Source organism: Exophiala spinifera (assembly GCF_000836115.1).
Source record: "Exophiala spinifera strain CBS 89968 unplaced genomic scaffold supercont1.1, whole genome shotgun sequence".
NCBI classification, from domain to species: Eukaryota; Fungi; Ascomycota; class Eurotiomycetes; order Chaetothyriales; family Herpotrichiellaceae; genus Exophiala; species Exophiala spinifera.
In genome coordinates, this window is record NW_015622513.1 from 260,038 (window position 1) to 285,506 (window position 25,469).

At 52.2% G+C, this 25,469-nt stretch overlaps 8 protein-coding genes across 8 annotated transcripts; 3 read left to right on the top strand and 5 right to left on the bottom strand.

Moving 5' to 3' along the window:
* Positions 1-537: 537 nt before the first annotated feature.
* PV08_00094 (Grx4 family monothiol glutaredoxin) lies at positions 538-1,645 on the bottom strand (the record flags this gene model as incomplete). Its single annotated transcript, XM_016374462.1, has 4 exons — positions 538-609; positions 689-803; positions 897-995; positions 1,107-1,645. 4 exons carry the CDS (start codon positions 1,643-1,645, stop codon positions 538-540), a joined length of 825 nt encoding a protein of 274 aa, XP_016239738.1.
* A 962-nt stretch (positions 1,646-2,607) lies between these two features.
* PV08_00095 (uncharacterized protein) lies at positions 2,608-4,000 on the bottom strand (the record flags this gene model as incomplete). Its single annotated transcript, XM_016374463.1, has 2 exons — positions 2,608-3,315; positions 3,374-4,000. The coding sequence occupies 2 exons, from the start codon at positions 3,998-4,000 to the stop codon at positions 2,608-2,610; spliced, it is 1,335 nt and encodes a 444-aa protein (XP_016239739.1).
* A 1,460-nt stretch (positions 4,001-5,460) lies between these two features.
* PV08_00096 (uncharacterized protein) lies at positions 5,461-7,571 on the bottom strand (the record flags this gene model as incomplete). The annotated part of the gene is made up of 3 exons (XM_016374464.1): positions 5,461-5,601; positions 5,656-5,843; positions 5,894-7,571. 3 exons carry the CDS (start codon positions 7,569-7,571, stop codon positions 5,461-5,463), a joined length of 2,007 nt encoding a protein of 668 aa, XP_016239740.1.
* Positions 7,572-13,743: 6,172 nt separating this feature from the next.
* PV08_00097 (3-isopropylmalate dehydratase, large subunit) lies at positions 13,744-16,119 on the bottom strand (the record flags this gene model as incomplete). Its single annotated transcript, XM_016374465.1, has 2 exons — positions 13,744-15,956; positions 16,020-16,119. The coding sequence occupies 2 exons, from the start codon at positions 16,117-16,119 to the stop codon at positions 13,744-13,746; spliced, it is 2,313 nt and encodes a 770-aa protein (XP_016239741.1).
* A 1,507-nt stretch (positions 16,120-17,626) lies between these two features.
* Positions 17,627-18,973, top strand: PV08_00098 (uncharacterized protein; the record flags this gene model as incomplete). The annotated part of the gene is made up of 1 exon (XM_016374466.1): positions 17,627-18,973. One exon carries the CDS (start codon positions 17,627-17,629, stop codon positions 18,971-18,973), a length of 1,347 nt encoding a protein of 448 aa, XP_016239742.1.
* A 355-nt stretch (positions 18,974-19,328) lies between these two features.
* Positions 19,329-22,158, bottom strand: PV08_00099 (uncharacterized protein; the record flags this gene model as incomplete). Its single annotated transcript, XM_016374467.1, has 7 exons — positions 19,329-20,462; positions 20,509-21,462; positions 21,513-21,672; positions 21,727-21,929; positions 21,977-21,989; positions 22,043-22,076; positions 22,125-22,158. The coding sequence occupies 7 exons, from the start codon at positions 22,156-22,158 to the stop codon at positions 19,329-19,331; spliced, it is 2,532 nt and encodes an 843-aa protein (XP_016239743.1).
* Positions 22,159-22,950: 792 nt separating this feature from the next.
* Positions 22,951-23,687, top strand: PV08_00100 (uncharacterized protein; the record flags this gene model as incomplete). Its single annotated transcript, XM_016374468.1, has 2 exons — positions 22,951-22,986; positions 23,034-23,687. The coding sequence occupies 2 exons, from the start codon at positions 22,951-22,953 to the stop codon at positions 23,685-23,687; spliced, it is 690 nt and encodes a 229-aa protein (XP_016239744.1).
* Positions 23,688-24,419: 732 nt separating this feature from the next.
* Positions 24,420-25,446, top strand: PV08_00101 (uncharacterized protein; the record flags this gene model as incomplete). Its single annotated transcript, XM_016374469.1, has 3 exons — positions 24,420-25,171; positions 25,229-25,303; positions 25,365-25,446. The coding sequence occupies 3 exons, from the start codon at positions 24,420-24,422 to the stop codon at positions 25,444-25,446; spliced, it is 909 nt and encodes a 302-aa protein (XP_016239745.1).
* Between the last annotated feature and the right edge of the window lie 23 nt (positions 25,447-25,469).

Below are 25,469 nucleotides of genomic sequence, written 5' to 3' on the forward strand. Positions count from 1 at the left end.
CCCCCACCCCCCAAGCCTGACCCTGTTGCGTCGTCAGTCCATGTGTGCAGAGGACATGAACCATGGGGGCGATACTGCCAGCCAATACTCTATTGCCCTTGAGTAGCATCGACTGAGCGCACCACCCGTCAACAACGACGCAGAGTCAGAGTGCCACTACACCCTCTCCCTAAGGTGTTCTATCAGCCGAAACCCAACAGAACGGAATTCTGGACGCGCGATCTTTTTTTTTTGGAACATCCGGTTACACGTGCCCAAGTGAGATTTTCAAAACAATAGTAATCCTCGAAGAAGCTACACAAGGTTTGACCTTTCGGAATATATGCAACGCAGTACTCGACGGTATGAAGGAGGTGAAACAGTCCCTTATACGCATCCCGGGTTCACTCACTCACGGGTCACAGTCACAACAAACGTAACGTAGTCACCTAAAAAAAAGCTCGTCTTTAGACCTTCTGGAAGGAAAAACAATTGCACTTGTATTTTACACACATCATGTCATTTTACGCTCATTAAATTGTCCATGCTGATGACCACCTATGCCGTTGCAGGCTGTGCGGCAGAAAACGGCGTAAAGAAGTCCGGGTCTGCTTCTAACTCTTCGCGAACCTACAACACCCAATGTGTTAGTGATGCAGAAGAACCCAAGGACACATGTTGTTCAAGGGTTGTGCAGGGTCAGACTTACGATATCCAAACCGCCCACAAGTTCTCCGTTCGTGTACAACTGCGGGAACGTAGGCCAGTCAGAGAACACCTTCAATCCTTCTCGGACATCATTGTCCGCTAGGATGTTGAAAAATCTAGGAACCGGAAGAAATTTCCCCTTCGTCAGCATGCTCTGCACGCTCATCCGAAAATGCAAAGTTGTACAGGTGACAACAACAGCAACGTACCCATATTTGACTTGCTTCTCTCTGAGAATACTGACGAGCTGCCGGCTGAATCCGCACTGTGGCGCGCTCGGCGTTCCCTTCATGAACAGCATAACCGGCCTGGATAGATACGACAAGAGAAAGTGTCAGCCATAGAGAACAAAGCATTATTTTACACAGTCCGGCGCCTGCACGGGTCAGGGGACTCTGGCGGGCGCAGAAACGACTTACGCAGCCTTGACCAGCTTTCCTAGTCTGTCATTCAATTCGGCCTGCGACTCTTGGTTTGACGAATACGCCGGGGCAGTCTGCGGGTCCGCGTCCTTTGGCGCATATGAACTCAGATCTTTCGTGGCGCCGTTCGTCTGCGGCTGCTGTTGCGGAGTGGCCTGCAGCGGCGGCGGGATGCCATTTCTGCCTGCGGCGGAGCCTGCGCCTGCGTATTTCTCTACCGCTGCTCTGACCTTGGCCGGGTCTATTCCGCTCACGGTCTGGAGAGTCTCGCCTCCCTTTTGAAGCACGAGGAATGGCACGGCCGTGACGTCGTACGACTCGGAGATATCAGCGAGGTCTTCAGCGTTGATGGACAGGAACGACACGTCGGCGTCGGCGGGGTATGTGGAGGCGAGGGTCGTGAGGATGGTGTTCATCTGAGCGCATGGCGCGGCCCAGGGAGTATGGAAGTACAGGACGAACAGCGTCGACGGAGAAGCATTCTTGATCAGCTGATCGAAGCCGGCTTCGGACCCTACTTCTTTGAGCGTTGCCATGGTGTCGAGGGCTGCCTGTTAAGGGGAATAGATGAGTACGTCGATGGTGGGAGAGTCAAGAGAAAGCAGAAGAACGTTTCACGTCTCAGAATGATTAAAGCAAAAGGAGTATGCGTAATCTGCTGCTGCTGCTACGGGGAAGTTGAGTAATTGCGAAAATACCGGGCATGTGAGGCGGCAATTTGTTTTTTGCATGACGCGATATCGCTCAGCCTTGCTCAGCCTTGTTGCCCCTCCCCCCTCACCACAGCGACATCAAGGCGCTCACCTGTCGATGATTCTATCATCTTAATCCGTATAGCAACGCTGCTCCTGCATCACAAGCCTACAATAGGATTCCAGATATAACAATGTCGTTGAGCTTTTACAGAGACCAGAAGAATCATGCACGATGCTGCGATCTGTTGTAGTGCTATATCGTAGCCATGCATGCCTCTGGCTCCCGCAATCATTTCGGAATACTTTCGTGCTCAAAAAACCGCTCGAGGCTATCAGAGCCAACTAATGACATGGCCGTGTTTCTCGCGTAGACGTGTCCAAGGTGTCTCTCGGCGGCCTGGATGCTCATGCAAAACCTCTTTGAGCCATTGGAATTCGCGCTCCTGCATCAGATGACTCTCATCCAGAATACGAGTGGTTTCTGGAGCGATTTACTGTGACCCGAAGAAATGATACTGATCATCCAGCGTGGCTCTCCAGTGTTGCCTGGGGATGAGCTGACTGCGCCACAAAGTCCATTTTGCGCACGGATTCTGCCCTTTAAGAATCTCTCCACGAATCGACATGAGGAAGGTGGTTTGACTCGGTCAATGTTGAGCTTCAACAGCTCATGCCTGCCCCCGTGATATGAATGAGCCTTGGTGTCAAGTAACGTTTCTCAGACTTCGACGAATGAATGCCGTATCAAGTTTGCCACGTATATTTGACGTGCCGGTGAGGTTTCTTTGTCGGTACAGCTATCATCATCTTCTCCATTCTCCCCGACCTCTCATATAGGCTTCGATGGCCCTCCAGACCTCCTCAACTGTTTCTCTATCTCTCCATCTCCTCGAGACTCGCGTTTCCTGGTCGACGTCCCCCCCGTGGGCTCGTTCGTCCCATCGTTCCACTGTAAAGGTCTTGACGCTACTACCCCAGCCTTTCACCTCTGCCGGGATTGGTAAGCCTTTCTCACCTACGTACACGCCCACAACATGGCCGAACAATTCCTGCGGGGTCCGCCACTTATATCCTCGAAATTGCCACACCTGGCCTGTGGTGAACACAGCGACAACTCGACTCCAATAATCTGGCTTGAAGTGCTCGGGCGAATCGACAAGAATAAAGCGGAATGGCTTCTCGCTCAGCGAATGTAGGGTCCTCGTAATGTGCAGCAAGTTCGCTGTCGTCTGCGTGGATAGAGTTGGGTGGTCCGGAGGTACATACAATCCTGTGTCGAGAAACGTCTTGATATTGGACATTCTTAGCAAAGACGAGGCAGATGGCGAGAGAAGGATGATTGGGTCGGACCGCTTCGATGATACAGCAGACGGAATAGGCTTCGAAGGTCCCGTGGCAGGTCGACTCGCCAACTGCGCCGGTCTGCCTCCCTGCCCAGGCTTTCCCGAAGGAGCCATGCCTTTCCGCCGTCCAAGGAATGTCTCTGCGTGCTTGCGAACGTGAGAAAAATCCTAGAATCACGTGTTAGAAGGATCTTGGGATCGCCACCAATATCTGGATGAAACCTACCGTGGGCTTCACACCCCTCAAGACACTATTATGGTCACCAATTCGTCTCTCCCCGTTATATATTGCCTGCAACCGCGCATCGATGACCTTGACAGGCCGCCCGCCCGCCGTCTGCGTGACACCCACGCCTGAGCCACCGACCGTCGGGACCGCCGTGCCACCTGCGACATCAGCTGCTCTGTCGGCGGCCTCCACTGTACCGGCAGCTGTGCCCTCTATAGGCTTAATATGTTCACTTTCATCAGATGCGCCTTCGAGCCATGTAATGAGATCCAGACGTTCCACGAAGATCAAGCATCGTATTTTCTGTCCCTCGGGTAGCTTTTTGTCCAACTCTCCTGCCGACGCAAAGTACTCAGACACGGTGACATCCTTCTGTAGCCATGCGAAAAAAATGCTCCGCAAGTCGACTTGCGTGGTGTCAGGGTTTTGTGACGTAAACCTGGTTTTCGTATCCAAGGGCAGGCATTGAGCCGAAGGGTATGTGAAGTAGAGATGGGTAGCATCAGCGAGAGATTCGGTTCTATTGTCTTCTGCTGTGGATGGGTCTGAGGATGTTGTGGGAATGGGAGGTCTAGAGGTTGCGATTGAGGATTTCAAGAGTTGCAGGGCATCGCTACTCGCCATCGTGATTGGGCGAGCTCTGTGCTGCTGGCAGAGATGACGACGTCGACGATTAAAACATTTCGGAACTCGAAGAGCTTGTGACCAGTGCGGTAGCTTCGGGATTGTTAAGGTCAACAACACTGGCGTTCATCCTTACAAAAAGTCGTGAAGCGCGACGTCGCACTCGCGCCGGAATGGAACATCGTATGTCCGGTCAGTGCCTGAATGCGAAGATTCGCTAACCTTGACGGGACTAGTCTTTAGGCAAAAGCTGCATTTGATTGGCGGCAGCTCTTGGGGCACATTCAACTCTCTACAGTAGATGGGGACGAATCTCTTCAGGCGATGCGCAGCAGCAATCTCATGCAGACTGGACTATGAGTCGTTTCTAAAAGTTGTTAGATGCTTAACCTTTGTCAACGCTCGGGCTGCCCAAAGTAGAAATTTGGTCAGTCTTATGGCCGTGCAGGATGATATCAACCCCGTTCGCCCTTTCTCGGCTCTCACGTAAACATAATTTTCGGTGGTGTCCAATAACCGATGGAAACGATGCTGTGAAGACTAGAAAATGCCGATCCCCTCGGCTATATCTCACGGTGGTGGGTTGTACGACAGGACTGTCCGGTCAGCGTAGTATCTGAACAAGAAACCCAAATTGAGACAGACTTTCGATATGACTGTTAGTCGCTTGTCATTGAGCTTCAAAAACCGCAAATCCAAAGCCCGGGGTGTCGGCAACATGTACAATATTCGCAAGCCATCTCCACGATGGCGTGTGTACAATGCTGCGCCCCGTTATTCATCACGCTCACCACAACTGTGGGGAGAAAACACATTTCTAGTCACGCAGTTTCGGGACGGGTTTTACTAAGACTGAACGGGGAACCTCAAGGCCGGAGTGACGGGAGGAAAATTGGATAATCGATGTGCATCGTGCAGTATTCCCATATTCCGTCCCTCTAGGGTCAAGTTTATGCCAAAGCACCGGCTCACGCAGCCTCATTACTTCCAACAAGCACAGTGAACGAGCGTAAGACTCCCAGAGCCCGACGACACTCACACCTTCGCCTTCCCGTCTACGGCTTTGCTTTCCTCCACAGGGGTATCTTTCCAATGCAAATGCCGACCGGAAGGCCATGCTGCTAAATATGCCTGTCTTTACAGTTCTCAACTCCTCCCAGATAGACCACGCTATGCTGAACGCCTCCGGGTTTCTATGCAGAAAATGTGGGATACCCACCAGTAGACAAGTCCTACCACGAGTCTATAGACTCCTGGTCACGCTTGTCGAAACAATCTTGATTATTGACAAAAAGTCGGTAGATGCCCTTGTTTGTACATGAAGATCCGCGATGCAGACCCTTGTTGTGTTCGTAATATTCATCACATTTAAATGTGCAATGCAAATAGATTTGGAGAAGTCGATGTTGCTCTCGTGTTGCGGACATATGGGACTGCTTTGGAGCCGTAGCGGAGGCTTCTCATGATCGTGTATTCGACCGGCTCACAATGCCTTCGGGGGCTGGAGACAAGGTACGGTTAGCGCCAGATATTAGATCAATTTCGTGATCTCGGAAGACTGTGGCGTTTTTGGGGTCGCGAAGGAACTTGGGAACCGAATCCTATGCAGCGCAATTAGTGACAAGCCGGGTGGATTGGTGAATGAGATGCCTTACACTTGCCATGAGCTTGAACACAGCGGCCTGCGCAAGCTCAAACAGTTCGATGACCTCGTCGAGAGATTCTCTCATGGATTCCTCGTCAGGGTTTGTGCGGATCATGCGGCTGTCGAGGCGATTTCGCAGGGCATGGTCAATGTTCAGCTCGGAGGGGGCACCGGAAGCCAGGAAGGAATTGTATAATCCTGAGAGGTTGTTAATAAATGACAAGGCACACGCTAGCCCAGACACATACCGTATGCCCCAGCTAGAGTCTCCCTCACGACATCTGGCCTGTTCAGTCTTCCTGACTCGTCCAATTGACGATATGCAGAGATGAACTCTGTTACGTCGAGATAGAAGCCAAGGTTTTCTTCACACAGTGACTGCCTGAGAAATTCTCTAAACAACAACCGTAAAGCAGCATCCTGCAAGATAACGTTGAGTCGACCGACATTGGAGTCTCTTGCCATCCGTCCCTTTTCTTTGAGGTCGCGACTGTCTTCGCTCTCGACACTGGGCGGGCGCGCAATCCAGCCGCATACACGCTGACCGCGCTCCGTCACCGTATACACGGCATGTTTTGTGGGCTGGAAGTAGTTTGCCATTGGGTTTTGGCGGGTGTAGGATCTGTCTTCAACTACGGGCTGAATGAGACCCCATTTGACAAATAACTCTGCCATCTCATACGTTTCCCTGCGGTCGATGGTGGTGGTGCAGTCAAGGAGCCAGTCGGAAGCTGCCTTTCCAGTAAAGGTGTAGGGAACAACTTTATCAAGTACCCTGCGCTCCTTCGCCATCTTCACACCAACCAACCCGGTAGCGTAGTCCGAGATGGAATCCGAGTCGGACAGAGATACTGAGCTCTTCAGATTTGGACCTTCAGAACCCATGAATCGTCGGAAAATGATCTCGACGGTTGCTCGATCTTGGTGAATCTTGTCCGTCAACGAGTCTCTCTCTAGAGCGACCATGTGCATGTGGTTTCGCTTCAGTAGTGGTTCGATGTGGCGCGCATTGATGCCGTTGCGGTTGCAGAATGTTGACAGAATAGAAAGACCCTTGGGCGTCAGCTGCCAGACACCGCCTTTGGTATTGAACGTTGTGATCGATTTGCTCTCAGCGGACTCGATAAGGCGGGCGTCTATGAATCGTTGACATACCGAACGAGCCATCTCCTTAGCCATTGAGAAGGTGGTCGTCGTGGTGGTTACGACCCATCGGGTTGGGTTCTTGGGGTCGGGTATGCGGTTGGACTGCGAGAACTTTAGAGAACCCAGGTTCGTGATGGCTTCTTCCGACAGAAATGTTTCCTCCACTCGAGAGAACCTCACACGATGAGGAGTGAGAGGAAGACTGGTAATTAGCGTCGAGAACAGATCCTTGAAGTCTCGGGTGAAAGGTCTCTCGTCGTCAGTCATTCGTAGGATCTTGGAGGAAGTCTGATGCATCCGTCCATTGTTGCGATCGGGATTCGTCATTGGTGGAACTGTGGTACTGCTTCGAGGCTCTTGACCTGGATGATGGATTCCACTGGTTCTTCGTTGTGTTACGGACTGGACTTCTGGTGATGTTGGTGAGCGTTGCAAGTTTGGACGGATCGAACCGGTGACGGCAGAATGCCTCCCCAAACTTCCCGAGGAGGTGGCGGATCGAAGACTGGGAGTAGTTGTGGTGCCTATTGAAGCCAAATTGGCGAAAGCGTTCGAGGTTTTTTCCCGAGCGAGCGAGGCCAGCGAACGCCGACTTCTACTCTGTGTAATACTTGTCGAACTCGTATGGTGGTGATGTGGCGGGCGCGAGATATCCAGATTGGCCAGATTCGGAGGCGAAGAAGGATGTCGAGCGTCGTCGGACTGACTATTATGAACTGGCAGATTCTCAGTTGGCGAGGTCATGGAGTCGTCGACAGGCGCATCGCTTGGTTCGGGCATAAAGAGAACTGGGAATCATGCGGGTAAAGATGTTGACGGCTTGGAGGGAATCCGCTACACATTGCAGAAGGACTGGCGGTCGACACCCAGCACGGTGAGTGGGCCAAAAATGTCAAATGGGGCGCAATCCGCAACCCACGAAGAGCCGGGATTGCCTCACCACGAGACCACGAGGAGGTGGAGCTCGTTGAAGCCGCAGACTAGGCCGGGGGGTCCAGTACTAGGGTGGATAAATGTGTAATTCGAGAAGAATCCGACCCTGGCGGCACGAGTCGGATACGAGTTAGGCCAGGAGTTGTCTGACCTGGGACGCCCGTCCGATGAAGTTAGGCGCTCTTTTGGCGAGAGAACCGGAGGCCTTGAGGGACCACAGGTCTGGGTTGTGATCTTCGACCGCTACCGTCTCAGCTATCTCTTCCTTCACAGTGATTTGTGGACTCTTGTGATTGTGCGAAATTACACCTTCGAGAAGCCTTCCGCTTCCACTCAGTCTGATGCGTAGGGCAGACAAAAAGGGGGCCGGTTTGGCAAGGACTTCGGTCGTTGGCCAGAAGGAGGGCAGCGAGAGCGAGGACTCCGTGAGAGATTGTTTCGATGGCTGGGGCTACGCCGCAAGGGCTGAATTTATCGCCGTATGTCGAACAGATCTGCTTAGGGCTGATCTGATTGTGAACCCGCTAATTTGTTTCGTCTGATTGCTTTATCACAGGGGGAGAGATGCCGTGTAAATGAGGATGGCTAGGCACTCGTATGGTTTCGTGCAGGTGCAGGTGGGCAGTAGACTATATGTCGCTTGACATTGACGTCTAAAAGATCACCAAGATATTATTCTGAGATTATCAATGCGAGGAGAAGAGGCGGTGGGACAAACGAGGACACGATCAACGACATCAGGCTGGTCGACGCAAGGTAGAGGCGGCAGGAAAATAAAACGTACAAAAACGTGCGCGCCACCGCACGTCCCTGGGCCGGGCAAGAGGATGGAAGCGCCCGCGGAGAATTAATTAGACAATGGTTATTCAGGCAATTCGTACGCCACCCAGGGAACGCGATCTGGGATCGGACTGAGAATGAGAGTAAAACGACACCATAAAAACTCTGCAAACTAGGTTGAATTGACTGATTGACAGCTCCCAGGCACAGATCATTCCCTATTGGCGTCCCGCCTGGCACAAAATGCGTGTAGAACAGTAGGACTCCCCAACTGATGTGAACACCTGGTGGCTTGAATGGTCGCCGGCCTCACCGTACCAGCCAGGACGTGTGTGTTGTACAAATTCGTGTGTTTCCAAGATTGATGCACACTACACCTCGCCTGACTTTAGGGTCTGCATTAGCCCCTACAGGCCTCGTAAGGCTCTTCCCAATGACACTGCAAACTGAGGCCTCTTGCACCATATGGAGCCCCGGAGGATACTAAGCTTTGGCCTTACTCTGCACCTACGGTGTATTGCGCCTGTACGTGGGTGACAGTGTTTGCCGCAACCAACTAATCCTGATCCTAGTGGATTCGTCGGAGGGTTTAGTAACACCCGACTCGATTCCTACAGTACACCGGAATCCTGTTCATGGATCATGGGTAACTACTCCTCTTGTTCTCCGCATAGTCCTTCGTGTTGCGATCAGAATAGTGCCACCGACCACTAGTGTAACAGCAGTTAGAAAGAGGCAAAGAAACTCCTACCGATACGAGTACGGATGTCGATTAAGCACCATGGGGACGGTGCAGCCTGAGGCCACTGCGTCGATGAATTGGAGTCACAGACCACAACTATCTGCCACGGGTAACGGAGCCAAGGCTACACAAGTCTATCACATCCGTCCGGACTAGGAACCGCTTGCCACAAAAGCATCCTTGATGCACCCCCGTGATCCTATGGAGACTTGTTGATCATCAAACACCAGCACATCTGAATGCAAACTATCAGGATGGGTCTCTGCCCGAGATTCGTATGTCCTTGGCATTCTTCAACTACTCGTACACGTTCACAAGCGCTGTTGATCCTTGGTGAGCATGTCATGCTGCGTGGGACATGAGGACGTTCAAGGCGGCTACTCGAGTCAGTCAGATATCAAATTCGACCAGACCCTGCGGAATTAGACCGCCGGCCAACGAACCGGAAAGATGCCCTGCGTACGGAGTACAATATTCTCAGACGGAGGATCCGTCCTCGAATGATGGCATGGAAACGCCATCTGTTTCGGAAGACCGGAGGGATGAACATCTGCATGACGAGACCCCTGGGGCAGCTACGAAGCCATCGCATGGGTAACGCGGAGGACACGTTCAAAGCCGTTCAAAGCACGTGTGTCGGCAGTGCTCTGATGCTTCCATTGAGCTACCCTCTTAAGTTGTTTTTGCATGTGACATTTGGCGGCACTGCTTTGTCCGGTGCTCGTATTTGCCGACCGCACATCTCAGACCGGCGCACAAAGTGTTCCAACAAGTAGTTGGCTCATCTGGACCGAGCTCATGCGAGGTCTCCCGCAAGGGCTTCATGGATATTGTGGCTGCTGCATCCCTGTTTCCCTCAGGCTCACGGTCACTCGCCGGTGACCAGGGGCCACGGTGGGAAGATGGCAAGGCTCTCGACACAAGCGTCTCCGGAGGAAAAGTCCTAGGACGGCAGGATAGGCGGAGACTAGTGGTGCCATTAGGCTGCATGAATACGGACAATGGTAGGAGACGAAGAAAGAGGCAGTGAAGGCGAGAAAAGTATGACACAAGAGAAGATAGACACGCACAGTCAGATTCGAACATGCTCAATCAGTCAGGATCGACGAGACTAGGAAGGATTCTGAAACGAACTAAAGGGAGAAGAGCCTCTGAGCGCGAGGTACTGATTGAACTCCAAGCTGCCCTGGCGTCAAAGCTTTCGCTCTTGAGAGCAAAGCGGCACGGATCTAGACCATAAATAGCATAGCGCGTGTGCTGGATTGATGCGCTAATGCACACCTAGGGGCCACTAGAAAATGCCTTCTTAGCCAATTGTTCGTATGCAGCAGGGAGGCCACGTGGAAAGATTTGTACGGCCTGCTTGGAATCCTGGTACTTGTACAATCAACTTGTACTGTAAGCCTCTGACTTCTCTCATCCCGGCCTTGCGACCCCTGCTTCAGCAAGACGAGGACGAAGAGTACTCCATGCCCCGTCAGCAACCCGAATGCGAGGTCTTATCCGACGTCCAGCACAGCGTTCGACCCCTATTGCACCCTACCCCCATAGGCACATACAAGTATCCTTGTCGTCCCCTCGCCACCAGAGTGTCACTTCTAGGCTCCAGCAGCCCCTAGCGGCAACAGCGGCACAGTGAGCCGAAACTACAGAAGAGGGCGCCCTCAAATTTCCGTCTGCCCCTAGACGAGACCTTCCAGAAGATTTTCAGATCCACCGTGGAAGCAGTTTAATTTTGTTCCAGATGATTCCAACTTGGGTGTAACCGTCACACTCGTTCTCTGGAAGACACTCAGGGAGCGAAAACAATCCGGCCACGAACTTGACTCAATGTACCGGAATGGGATGGGATGGAGACGTGGCTGAAGGCTCTAACACTCCGTACCTACCAGCAGCTCCCACCTACTTCCATGTTTGTTACAACATGGCCGTTGCACTGTGTGCACGGCCATTTAAATCTCCACAGACCCTCCTCTAGTGCGGCAGCTAAACGCTGAAATCCGTTCGGCCTTCGACCATGTCTCTGCTGAGCCTGGGGCTGACGACTCGCTCTAAGTTCCGTCTTCCATTTGCCGATTCCAGGCAAGCTGGTGGACAAGTGATGTTGACTGCGCTTTCTGGCAGAGGCACACCGACTGGCACACGAGGATTTTGCTACAGGAGGTGTTGGAAACACTTTCCTCCTCCCAAAAGGTCACCTGAAGGGCCTCGCCCATCTCCCTGGTCCGCTCAATCCGAGAAGCCCTGGCCACTGCAACTACAAGGATACTTACTGGATTATTTGTGACTATTTATCTGTTTTAGTACACTATGGGCTGGGCTATTGCTGGCAGCAAGCCTACCGATGGCCACTCAGTCTTCAGCACAAGGAAGTCCTCATTGATCTTCCGATGCTGAGTGTGACAAGAGTGTGACAAGACGAGAGAACCATGATTCTATTCGACCTTCGGACTGGGTGGCTGTGGCTTCATTGACTTGACATGGTTCGAACTCTCAGTCTCTCACACCCTGGCTTGCGGGACAATAAATGCGACTGTCATAGGCTACTATTTCACTAGGCGCCTATATTTTTGTCCTCTGCAGCCCACTTGCATTCCCTGTTGGCGCTGTCACAGTTCTATCCTCGAAGACGAATTGGATTATTCTCAAACTGGCATGAAACACGGCACAAGTCTTGACACGACTATTATTCATGCCTCGTTTTTACGGCGCTGCTCGCTGCTAGCACCCCACTCTCACCACTCAACACCCAAGGAAATTATCCTAGGGCTCTTGGGCTCCAATTAGGCGCAGCTTGGGCCAAGGTTACTGGGCTTACCGCCCATTGGGGCTTTACTGCATGCATCTCAGCATCTGCCGCCATGGGTCTTCCCTGCACCACGTGGTCGAACCTTGTTCCACGTGTTATGTGTTGTTTTGTGGCTGCCACGCGGTGGAAAAGTATTTTTCTTTGAAGCCCGCCAACACGCATCTGAAATGCCAACTCGGCAGATTGCGTCAGCCATCTCTCCACTGAAGAGACACTCTGAAAGCACGCCGACTCATGGTTACCTCCAAAGTCCCCGTCGAGATTCCCATTGACCCGGTCTAGCATGGCCTTAGATGCCTAAGAATTTCGGAAGAGCAGGTTGATCACGACGAAGGGGAAAAACAAGCAGAAGTGGTCCTCCCTTGAACACGATTCTTTCGACGTCAACGGAGACGTACTGTTGCGTGCCCAACTGAAACTTCTATGGTTCACCTTGGATTGGTGGCCCGTACTCCCGTATTATGTCTTTCAAACCGTCCCTACGGAATATCATGAGAGAGAACCCGGTGAGTAATAAGCATGAACCTGTCACTATCTCCACGATTATTGTCTCTTGCAGACTCTGGGAAAGTCCCACTACTGTTCTCTGAAGTTTAAGCGACTGAGTGGACACCGGGACCTCCGGGTACTCTACGAGATGCTGAGTTCTTGGGCTATCTTTGGGCGGTTAACAATTTGCCGTACAGTGCCAGGTTCTTTTTTCAAGCTTGCTAAGAGTTACGCACTAGTCGGGCATCGTTAGATAACGATATGCCTGATAAATTGTCTGGGCTTCATCTCGCCAGTTCCGTGCTAGAGTCATGCCACCTCCGATAAGGAATTCTTCTTTCGGTGGGAAGAACCCGACATGGAGGACTGCTGCAATACGCGGCAAGAGACTCCCTCGTCTCGTCAACTTTTCCTTCATGGATTTTCGCTTTGAGCCAGTAGCTAGCTAAAGACAGCTTGGTACCTAGCTAGGGACACAATAGTCCTGGGCCGTGATAGAACCAAGCCCGGGGGGCCGCCTGGAAGGATAGGGAGTACAGTACCCTGGCCCTCGAGCGGTTTCCGGCGGTCGGGCACGACGGGAGTTCACTGGCTTCGTGGTGGCTAGGTGGGTGGGCGAGGACTCGGGAGCTCGTAGCCTGTCGTACACTGTACTGTACGTCCCCTTGTGACGCTCCTCAGGTCCCCAAGGGACGTTTGCAGGTCTGAGTTGATAGATTATGTTTATTACGAACATTCGTAAGCGCGCGCGAACGCGAGAAGCAAGGGGCTTGCAAGGGCCATGTCCGCGTCACTGCGCCACGGTACATGCTTATTGTTTTTCAAACAGGCAGTCAGGATCGGTGTCCAGTAATGATTCATTCCAACGGGCCAAGGAAAAGAAGGTCATGATATACTTTAAGATAGATGCGCGACATTTTTGTAATGATACGTGAATCATGGACATAGATAGACGTCGACACCTAAAATAAACTGCCCACTTTTGCCAGTAAGCTCATTCCATTCATTTCCCGTTTCCCTCAATCGTCAAAGCAAAGCGCCACATGTAAGTAGTAAATTTGTCAAAAAACATCTTGAAGCTTTTCTTACGCTCCCCAAATTTCCCACGACCATCCCACGCATCAGGGACTCGAACGGAGATAAATCCCCCAAAAGAAGACGCACACCATATCGAAGAATACTCGACGGGTTTCTTTGTCCTACCATTCGACTGGATCGGTCTTGACTTCGCCACGGTTCGTCTTGGGGACAGGTGCGGCCTCGACCTTGACGGGGCCCTTGCGCCACTTCTTGAGGTATCCGCTGCCGTCGAGCCACGGCGTGTCCAGAGTCCGTTTCTGCTCGAAGCTGGCAATCTTGTCCTCCATCTGCATGGTCAGGCCGATGTCGTCGAGCCCCTCGACAAGGCAGTGCTTGCGGAACTCCTCGACTTCGAAGCGCGCCAGGTCGTTGCCGTCGGCGTCGCGGATGACCTGGTTCGGCAGGTCAACCTCGATCTCCTTGCCGGCGCGGGCCAGCTCGGCGATCTTCTCGAGTTTCGCCTGGTCGGGCATGATGAGCGGCAGCATGCCGTTCTTGAATGTGTTGTTGAAGAAGATATCGGCATAGCTTGGTGCAATCACGCACTTGATGCCGAAGTCCAGGAGCGCCCAAGGTGCGTGCTCTCGAGAACTGCCGCAACCAAAGTTGGGACCGGTGACCACAAGAATCTTGGCTTGGCGGTAAGGCTCCTGGTTGAGGACAAATGAAGCGTTCTCGCTGCCGTCCTCGTTGTATCGGAGCGGGTGGAAGAGCGCAGAACCGAGACCCGTGCGCTTGATGGTCTTGAGGAATTGCTTGGGGATGATGGCGTCGGTGTCGACGTTGGCCTTGTCCAGGGGTGCGGCTATGCCCCTCAGGACAGTGAATTTGGGAAGGCCGCTGCTGGAGCTGACAGCGCTGTCGTTCGCGTGGGGGCCGACGTCGGTGGGGATGTCGAGGATACGCTCGAGTTCCTCCTCGGAGTCGATCTCGACGTGCTCGGGCATCACATCGAGCTTAGGGGAGCCCTTTACCGGCGTAGCATCATCATGGTGTTTTCGCACATCGGCGAGCTTGCCCACTATGGCTGCTGCGGCAGCCATGACAGGCGACACGAGATGCGTTCGACCCAAAGCACCTTGTCGACCTTCAAAGTTGCGGTTCGATGTGCTTGCGCAGCGTTCTCGTGGAGATAGGATATCTGGGTTCATGCCCAGGCACATGGAACAACCAGCTTCACGCCACTCGAATCCCGCATCCAGGAAGATCTTGTCCAGACCTTCACGTTCAGCCTGGTCTTTGACGTTACCTGAGCCAGGTACGACCATGGCACGCTTGATGTTGGGAGCAACCTTCTTGCCCTTCACAACCTTTGCAGCGGCCCGGAGATCCTCGATCCGGGCGTTTGTGCAAGATCCGATGAAGACCTTGTCGAGGACGATATCCTCCATCTTCATCCCAGCCGTGAGGCCCATGTATTCTAGCGCACGCTTGCAACTGGCTTTGCGGTTTGGGTCTTCGAAGTCATCTGGGCCGGGGACGACGCCTGTGATGGGGACCACGTCTTGCGGTGATGTGCCCCAGGACACGGTAGGTGCAATATCCTTTGCGTCAATGAAGACCTCGGTATCATACTTGGCACCTTCGTCTGACTTCAAGCTGGACCAGTAGTTGACGGCCTTTTTCCACTCGTTGCTGTCCACCTTTGGTGCCAAAGGACGTCCTTTGAGGTAGTCGAATGTGATCTGGTCTGGGGCAATCATGCCGGCTCTTGCGCCTGCCTCGATGGACATATTGCAGATGGACATACGTGCCTCCATGCTCAGACCGCGGATGGCTGAGCCGCAGAATTCGATCACTGCGCCAGTTCCTCCAGCGGTACCAATGACGCCAATGACATGAAGAATGATGTCCTTGCTGCTGACTCCAGGGGCCAACTTGCCATCGACTTGCACTCTCATATTCTTGCTGCGTCTTGTGATCAAGCACTGTGTAGCGAGGACATGCTCGACTTCACTGGTACCGATACCGAAGGCAAGGGCGCCAAAAGCACCATGAGTAGACGTGTGACTGTCACCACACACTACTGTTGTGCCGGGCAGAGTGAAACCCTGCTCAGGGCCAATAATGTGCACAATACCCTGGTTCTTGTCTCCGAGGCCGAAGTACGTCAGGCCAAATTCCTTGACGTTGTCCTCGAGGGTTGTACATTGTAATCGCGAGTCTTCCTCTTTCACAAAGTCTGCGACATTCTTGAAGTTCTTGCGAGGAGTGGTGGGGACATTGTGGTCGGTTGTGGCGAGAGTGCAGTCTGGTCTGCGAACCTTTCTCTTTGCATTCTTCAGGCCTTCAAATGCCTGGGGAGAGGTGACTTCGTGGACAAGGTGTCTGTCTGTAATCATTCGGCTCCTGTTAGATGATCATATTGTCGCCGGGGACAAAGTGACAAACTCACCGATATACAAGAGAACGGTGCCATCCGGCTGTTCGTTGACAACGTGGTCTTGGAAGACCTTGTCGTAGAGGGTTCTGGGTTTGGCATCGGCTGAAGGCATCTTGGAGCAAAACTCAGCACTGGGACGCCAGGAATAAGAGTCAGAGATGGAATATTGAGAGTGATCTTGAGTCGAAGGGCCGTCTGCGAATTGCACCACACGAGTTATAAGCAGAATTGAGTGGTGAATGGAGGCGACCGATGTCGGAGTGTGAGATGACTTTGTCTGCGCTGCCATTGGCTGCTTTGCCACCCCGCACTCATCTCAGCCACTTGTGATCGGCCTTGTTTCGCTCTCCGCTCATCTATGCGTCTCAAAGGGCTTCAGCTTTCCTCTTCGCTGATCAAGATGTCACATCCGTTGTCGCTCATATCGTTACCGAGAAGTACGGCATAGGGGTACTGTATGGGTACAACTTCCTGGACGAGTATAAGAGTCATCTGTAAGTGGGCCACTGCAGGCCGGGCACACCATGACTGCGCTCTCGTGGTTTGCTCCTCATGTCCTGAGAGAGAGAACACAACGTTGTCAGACACCTACCTTTCGAAGATGCGCATGTACTCGCTATCGCTCACCCTCACATGTCCTCTGAGCCAGGCGCCCAGCGGTGATGCATGGTAAGCGTCGCATTCATCCTGGTACGTCGTTCAATTACGTGGTTGACCAAGTATGCTTGCTTGACTATTTGTTCATTGGTATCTATATACGTCTGTTACTCGCAAAGTGTTGTCCAATGGCTACACATTCTCCGCGGCGAGACTTCTCTAGCGCGCTGAGAACATGGCAGTGAGAAGCTGATATCGATTGCTATGCTGTATCCTCACTTGGTGGCACTGTGTATCGTGACCCCGGCCAATTTGGTTTCTGTGTCAAAGAATTTCACCGACAGTCTGCTGTGTCAGGCTCGCATTGCCATCTCCTTGAATGACTGCCTTACCCAACCTCCTGGGAGGCGCTATAAACAATGCATTATCTGAACTCGCTTTGTTGTGGCATTATGGAACCCTGCTCCAGATACGGGCAGAAGCGTCAAACATTTTCTTTTGAGACCTGGTCTGGTATCCCCAGTTTGATAATCTGTTTATGAACCGGGCACGATTGTTATGAGATTTGCTGGACAGTTGTTCTCATCCTTTTATGCACCTCGCCCATATTCCTTTGATTCATCCCCTTGCTCCATTATTTGGATCGGCTACATGCGCAGTCAGAATGTCCTTTCATCTTTCCGACAATGAGGCAAGTTTGCAGATACCGCAGGAGGCCCAAACAAGGACCCAGGTTCCAATTGTTGGTTCAAAACCACGTCTCTTCGCCGTTGAAAAATTAAAAGAGAAAACGCGAAACGTGCCTTGCATGAACGTTTAGCGACTCGTTAACCTGTGTGTATCTTTATTGCTCGCCCACAAGCGAAGCGAGATCTCGCCTCGTCGCGATTACTTGCCGGCTAGTTCCCCCGCCAGCCAGATCGTCCGCTCCAAGCTCGGCCACTAGTTAGATTCTCACTCTGGTGGGTTAGTGAGCAAATCAAAAGGCCACCGTGCTTGGGTAGCAAATGGGCGGAATAGGCATGTCTGCAACTCCTCAGAAACTCGAGGCTCTCCGGAGCCTCCGTGACTTGCCTCACGTATGGAAGCCCGCCACCTCATTTGTGTCAGTCCAGACGGCCAACAGCAGAGGCTCGAGTCCTTGCAGCCCAAGGCGCGACCGAATGAAGAAGAGCCTGGGGCGGCGTACGTGTAGTGGATTCAACCACGCGAGACTTGTCTTTGTCGCATCACCAACACCAACACCACCACCAACATCTACAACTGCAGCTCCAACTACATCAATAAGGATCATTACTGCGCCAAGACCACCTTCTCCTAATCGGGTCACAACATCTGTTCTGTTGCAAAAAGACCTCTTTGACATTGGCACCTACTACGGTTATGCTTGCCGCAATGCGTCCCGGTCATTCTCGAGTACGAGGGTTGCTGACGCCCCGGACTTCAAGCCCAAGCATGCCCTCAACAGCCTCAGAATCAAGGGCAACGCCGCGCCGGAGACAGGAACGCCCAACTTGGAGTCGAAGGAGAAGGAGACGGATATCGCTCTGGCCACGGGTCCCCCTCCGCCCGAAGGTCCTTTGAGCATCGTGTTCACCGACATCGTCAAGTCGACAGCCATGTGGGAAAAGAACACCACGGCCATGTCTCGAGCCATGTCTCTCCACGACGCCAGCATTCGCTCCCTCTTACAGCGCAACCACGGCTACGAAGTCAAACAGAACGGGGACGGCTTCATGATCGCCTTTTCCACCGCGACGTCGGCCGTCCAGTTCTGTCTGGACGTGCAGGAAGAGCTCCTCGCCGAACGCTGGCCCGCCGGCATCCTCGACCTGCCCAGTGGCAAGACAACGCTCGACGACGAAGGACACGTCTTGTTCCGCGGCCTGAAGCTCCGCATGTCAGCGCACTGGGGCACCCCCGTGTGCAACTGGAACGAAATCATTGAGCGCATGGACTATCTTGGGCCGATGGTCAACCGGGCGGCGCGCTTCATCGAGGTCACCGAGCCAGGGCAGATCGTCGTGTCCGAGGACTTTTTGCTACGGTTGCAAGGAGAGTTGGCCGACGTGGCGAAGGACGAGAGCGTCGATCGATTCAGAACGCCAGAGGAGACGAAGCGGACGAAGGAAGACGCCCGGAGCCTCGCCATGAATGTGACGTTGACGAACCATCAATCGTTTGCGATCAAGCGGTTGGGCCACCACAGATTCAAGGGCCTGGACGACCCGCAGACCCTGTACTTCCTGGTGCCCGGCTCATTGGAAGGCCGCATGGCACACTGGCATCGAGTCAAGCATGTCGCCGGAGTCAAAGGTAATGTTCGATCGGACAGTGGCCGCAGAGACGGCGGCAAAGACGACGATTGACCAACCATCTGTACCAGATCCTGGGTTTCGAAAGTTTTTACTCCTGTTCGTACGGGCGATGTCATCACTACGGTCGGTTTTGTTGTTGTAAATATACCTGCAGGGAGGTGTCGCAATAAACTATCAACAGCACGTGGGTTGCAAGGCGTTCAAGGATATGTGACGATATTGAAATTGATAAGTTGGTGTTATGCACAATGGACGTAGAGAATCGGTGTCTTTGTGCTCTTCACGAGGAATGTTTCTTAACTTCAAGTATCAAGCAAGCTCACCAAGCTGCTAAACTCCCGTTTTGCCACATCCCAATCTATCATAAAACGTAGGCATCGCGTATCCTAGTCTCTCTGTGCGCAATTCAGGCTGCGGCTTGGTCTTCCCCATCAGCATTTGCAGTTCCATTCGTTGCTGGCGGTTCATCGCCATCGACGTCGATGAGTGCTGTTTTCGGTTCAGCAGCGCCAACTTCCTTCTCGAGCCTGATATACTCTTCCCACTCGGGAAACAAGTCTTCGTCCTCTCCTGGTACGCCCAGTAAGCGACTGACCTTACCTTTACCTTGCTGGTCCAAACTCTCCTTCCACTCAACAACCAGTTGTTTTGTCAAAGAGGGCTTATACGTCTGGCTGAATAGAACCGCCTCGCTGGATCGCCCGGTACGTTTGAGTAGCTCAACCGCAGCTGGGACGTCTCCTGTTGACCATAAGCTTGCAAACGCCACGTTGTTGCTGCCTATCTCCTCCGCCTGCTGAGCTAACTTAGATAGACCCTCTGAATTGCCCGAGCTGGTGTGGAGAAGTAGCAAGCTTCCTAGGTCTTTGGCGTGAAGGAAGCATTCTTCCGCAAGCTTCAGATCCCATAGTTCAAGTGCCTTGTCTGCTACCGATGACCATTTGGCTTGCATGTCTGACTCTCGAGCGATCTCCAACGCCACGGCAAGGTTATTCAGGCCAAGAGCTAACTCGAATCGATGTTCTGGATCGGTTGCCACTTCCAGAGCGAGTTCCTTATGTCCTTGAGCTTCAAGGAATCTAGCAATCTTGTTCATCTGATCTTCTGGGATCTCCGCTAGCAGTTCCTGAGCAGCATCGACCTCTCCTCTGAGCACGAGGGTCTGGTAGGAGAGTAATGCGGTAGACAGCCTGTAGCTCACGACATTGACATCCTTGTCGCAAAGGTAGACACGTTCGTCTCGTTGCAGGTATCGCAGCAGATACATTGGTTGGTCAAATTGTGCAATGTGCACAACTTGCTCACCAAGAAGGTAGCTCAAACGGGTATTCGTAGTGAAAAGGAACGCATCTCCTACCCACTCGCCGCTTGTCACAGATTCTTGTAGGTCAGTGACCACAGAAAACGCAGCCTCGACTCCGTCCTCATCAGCGTCGCCATTATTGAGACCTTCGAGGTATGCTTCGCGGTCGAAACGAAGGACATAAGTCGCATCAGCGCAGGCGAGTGCCACGAGCTCTCCCGATTCGCTCCAGTAAACCTAGAAAGCTGTTAGGCATGTTCAGGATTTGTCAAAGATCACTTACTTCTCTCGGCTCAACTTCAATACGCCGAACGAGACTTCCTGACTCCCAGTCGAACATTCCTATCCCACCTTGGCCTTTCACACCCAAGAGGAAGCCGCTGCTAAGACCTTCTGCTTGAAAGCCAACGTCAAGGCTTCCGCTTTCCTTCAGTTTTTTGAAGAGTTTAACGCTCGTCGCTGATTCTCGAATGGCGTAATCTGTGGGATTTTGGTGCGAACCCCAGGCGAAGTCGAGGGCTGAGCCGAATGCTTGATTTCGCCAGGCGAGCGCGGTATAGATGATAAATTCCCCATCGCCACAGACGCTCACAAATCTGCCATTGGGGGAGTGAGACAGTGTTGTGGGGTATATTTCAGTGGTTCCCATCTCTTTGCTGGGAAGGGCAATGGGACCCCCGTCTTTGATGGAAGCGTCGCCGCCCTTGACGATTGCAGACACGACTTCGTTGTGTCGTGCCCAGACCAGTTTACCAGTACCATCCATGGAAACAGCAGGTTCTTCTCGACCCATTTTGACAACCACAGCACCGTCATCGAAACCCATAGCAACGCCCTGTTTTCCTCGTTGGTATGAGACACACCATGCCCTCTCCAATCCATAGCTCAGCGACTGCTCGAGCCTATAGGTATTGGCATGCCATATTTTGATTGTTCCATCTTCTGATCCAGATATTATGACTGGTAATTCGGGGTGGTAGCATGCAAAGCTGACGTTGCTCGTGTGTCCCTCTAATGTCGCAATCAGAGCTTTCGTCGTGTAGTCCCACACTTTGACGGTCTTATCATCGGAGGTGCTAAGGAGGTAGGGTTTATCGCTATGAGGGTAGTAGTCGATGTGGTTGACACCTTTCTCGTGGGCCTCAATAGTTTGTTTGGCTGTCGGATTGTCGATGCTCCAGATTTTGATGGTCCGGTCCAAACAAGCAGAGGCGAACACGTTGGTATCTTTTGGGTTCTGTAAACATGTAAATAAGATGTCCAGCGACCCATTAACTTGTGACTTACTATCGAAAGCCCCATCACATAATGTTGATGCCCAACGAATTCCCGGACGCAACGCCAGTCTTTGTCCCAGTCGAACATTCGTATTGTCATGTCATCGGAAGCTGTCAAAACAACGCTGAGCACTGGATGAACCACAATCGCACGTATGTAGTCTGGGTGACTGTATTCGCACGGTCAGTAATACCATCGACCGACTCCGGGTCACTACACTTACGCCTCGAACGATTTCACCTTTTCACTGGTGTTCCAGTTCACAACTCTTAGCTGGAAGTCATCGCTACCACATACAATCCAGTTTTTCCTCTCAATAAACCTTCCCGCTCGAACGGGAACATCTGTAAGCTCGAAGGTCTTGATAATCGATTGTGTTTCGTACGACCAAATGTGAGCATGGCCGTTGTATAGAGTGGTCAGGATCTTGACGAGTCAGCCTCGAAATACTTCAAGAGTACATGTATAAATACCCATGGTTCAGTACTGCTCCATTGTTAGCGACTCAATCCTATGGTAAGTCCCGGGGTCTAACACACCTGTGGAAATCAATGCCCTTCACCCGCTCCGAGCCTGCCAAAATCAGTCAATTGCACCAGCGAGAGGGAGACTCAAGCATACGAGCAAAAAGCTGTCTCTTAACGTCCAACCGCATGGTGTTCTCGCTCGTTCAACCAAACCAAGAAGAATGAGATTTGTGTGCTTCCGCGCACAATGAAACGCGGTCTGGCTAGAATGTGCGAGCAGCGAGGGAGAGACCAAAGAAAATCGTCATGTACAATTCCATATCATCAATTCACCGGGGCTTGCATGGAGGCTGTAGGTTGTAGGACTTGGTGTTCAATGTTCGCGGTGTTGACACATGTCCAAAAGGTGCACTCTGTCTTTACGCTGCGCAGGTCGAGAACAATTTACCCCAAGCCTCCTCACGTGTTTCCCCCTTTTGGCGGGCAACTTAGGCGCTCGTCAGGTACAATATGACCATGCTACTGCACAATGTCTTGAGATTCAGATATTCTCAAATATACTCCAAACAATCGAGACATCCTTTAGGCTTGCTTCAATGCAAGAAGCTATACTCTGCCCTGGACAATTCTTCTGCCGTGATCGCTCATTCTCGTACTCGTATCAGCGCCAAGCCTGCCGAATGTTATGTGCACAACGCCCTCTGACGGGCCCTTCATCTACCAGTCCTCGCCGTTCTAATCCTACTTTGATACTGCGAGAAATCCACTTGCCTTAGGCGTGCCTACGCGGATTGCGCGTATTTGTACAGTCCCACGGAAATGCGCACACAGTTCATGGCAAGACTGTGCTAATCGACCGGCTTGACGCCTCTAGAAGCGCATCGAGGTGCACAATTCCGTACGAAGACCACCATCCTTATTCCTTGCCCAATCCACGCTCGTTACTTCGCTATCGTCTCTTTGTTGCTCGATAATCGACCATGGAAACGTTGAAACCAACTCTATATCACCTGAGTGTGAGCTTACTTCGCTTACGTGCGTCGTGACTACTGAACCCCGCTAGGACTCTCAATCTCAACGGATCCTGTGGCTCCTCGAAGAACTTGAAATACCCTATGACCTTGTCCTTCACAAGCGAGTCGAGTCTGGCCCCAGAAAGCGAAGAGCGCCAGAAGAGCTGAAGCAAACACACTTTCTTGGGAAGAGCCCCCAACTAGCTACAGGCGATGGGAGGGTCATAGTCGAATCGCTGGTCATCGCGAGGTACTTGATCGAGACATATGATAAGGAGGGCAGATTCAAGGGAGAGGGCGACTGGATCCGTGACGATGAACTGTGTAACATTGCTGCCACAAGCATAGGCATCCCTATGGTCACGGAAATTCTGTTTAAGGCCATGGCAACAATGTCACCGTTCTTTGTCCGGCCTCTGGTTTCCTTGATACACAGCGGGATACACAAAGGATACACTGGAGCGGAATTAGAGTTGAACCTCAGGTATCTGCAGGAACAGCTTGGTTCTTCGGACTACTTTGGGGGTACGTCCCCATCCAGGGCTGACTTCATTATCTCGTGGCCGGCGGACAACTGTGTCCAGAACAACATCATCGACTTCTCCAAGTTCCCTAGCTTGGCCAAGTGGCATCAGAGGTGCCAAAACCGTGCTGCATGGAAACGCGCTCTCGAGAAGGGGAACGGTTACGATTTGAGATTGTGATGGAGGCATTGCCGACGGGATAGAATATTGTTACCATACCCACTCCACCAGTACCTAGCGCGAAGCACGTTGGGTACCGCGCTATGCTAGACTAGCATTTCACCCTCTGCCTGTCCATCACTATATTATATACGGTCTACAAAACGTAATCCATTTCAAGTCCTCGTACTCGTACTCGTACTCTTATTTCCCTTGACCAAAGTCGCCTAGTCAATCTCACCGTGACACTACCGAACGGCCGGAGCGATAAAGATCCGTGTCGTATACCATTCCCAAACCGGACTAGAGGCTCTATAAACGAGCATCGGTTACAACGAGCCCTCCATCGAAAGTCCGTTTTTCTGTCGTCGCACACTCCACCCCTCGGGTTCGCCACACGTCCTTACGCTGTTCAAAGCACATCTGGGCGACCCAATATGGGTCAACAAAGCTCTAATGAAGACGGAGCGCGGATATCTTGGGCTAAGTACCGTTCCAGTAGTCTCTCTCGCGCCTTTATCACTCTTCTATCTCTCCTGAGACTGTTTTCTGATCGTCAAGTTTCACTTTTGTCTCCGATAATTAGCTGTGCTGTTGGGCATCTGCCAATCTCTCCTTGCGCTACGCCGGCTTTTGATTTGTCGTCTCTACTGAAGTCACAAAGTGAATCACTACCATTCTTCAATCAAGTCGCCCATTTCATGTGTCTGTGTTAGCTTAGATCTCTCTCCGACCACTGGCGCAACAACGAGAATGTCTTCCAACGCCACACATCACGCTCGACGATATTGTACAGAGATCACGCCGCAATGTCCTGTGGAGTTGACGACTTATGGCTACTATCCTAACCTTAGCGTCAACTCTTTCTTCATTGCCCTGTTTGGATTGTGTCTCTTGCTCCAACTGGCGCTCGGCACTTGGCGACGGACATGGACCTATCTTGGTGTCGTGGCCATTGGCTGTTTCGGTGAGGCCGTTGGCTACATTGGTCGGGTGATTATGCACCACAACCCCTGGTCCGGTGCTGGATTCAAGACTCAGATCTGTTGCTTGGTGCTGGCTCCCAGCTTTCTGGCGGCCGGTATCTATGTCACGCTCAAGCATCTCGTGCTTTACTGCGGACCAGAACATTCACGACTGAAGCCGAGGCTTTACCCCTGGATCTTCATCGGATGCGATTTCGGATCAATTGTGCTTCAGGCCATCGGAGGCGGTACTGCTGCCGCTGCGGGCGATCAAGGTGGAAACAAGAAGCTTTTGGATGCTGGTGACGGTTTGATTGTGGCCGGCATTGCATTTCAAGTCGCTACGATGTCCGTGTGCGGTCTTCTCATCCTTGACTACTACATTCGCTTTCAGAAAGCGAAGAAGTCGAATGCTCTCGCACATTCGGAAAGCGAGTACGAGAAGAACGCGGCAGACCCTAATACGAGTCGAAACTTCCGTCTATTCTGTTTCGCCATCGGTGCTGCCTTTTTCACTATCCTGATTCGATGCATTTATCGGTTCGTGGCCGGTGGACCTTCTTTGCGACCAAAGCAATTCTGACTCATGAAATCTAGGCTGCCTGAGATGGCCGGAGGCTGGGGAAATACTCTGATGCAAAAAGAGACGGAGTTCTTGCTGCTCGACGGAATGTAAGAAACCCAGATATCACCTGCAGCCAATGTGCGACTATGTACTGACGTGAAATTTCAGGATGGTGGGCATTGCTTGTGTATTGATGACCGCCTTCCACCCTGGATTCTTCTTTGAGCCGATGAGGAAGTTCAAGAAATGATGTCGTTAGATTATTGTCAGTGG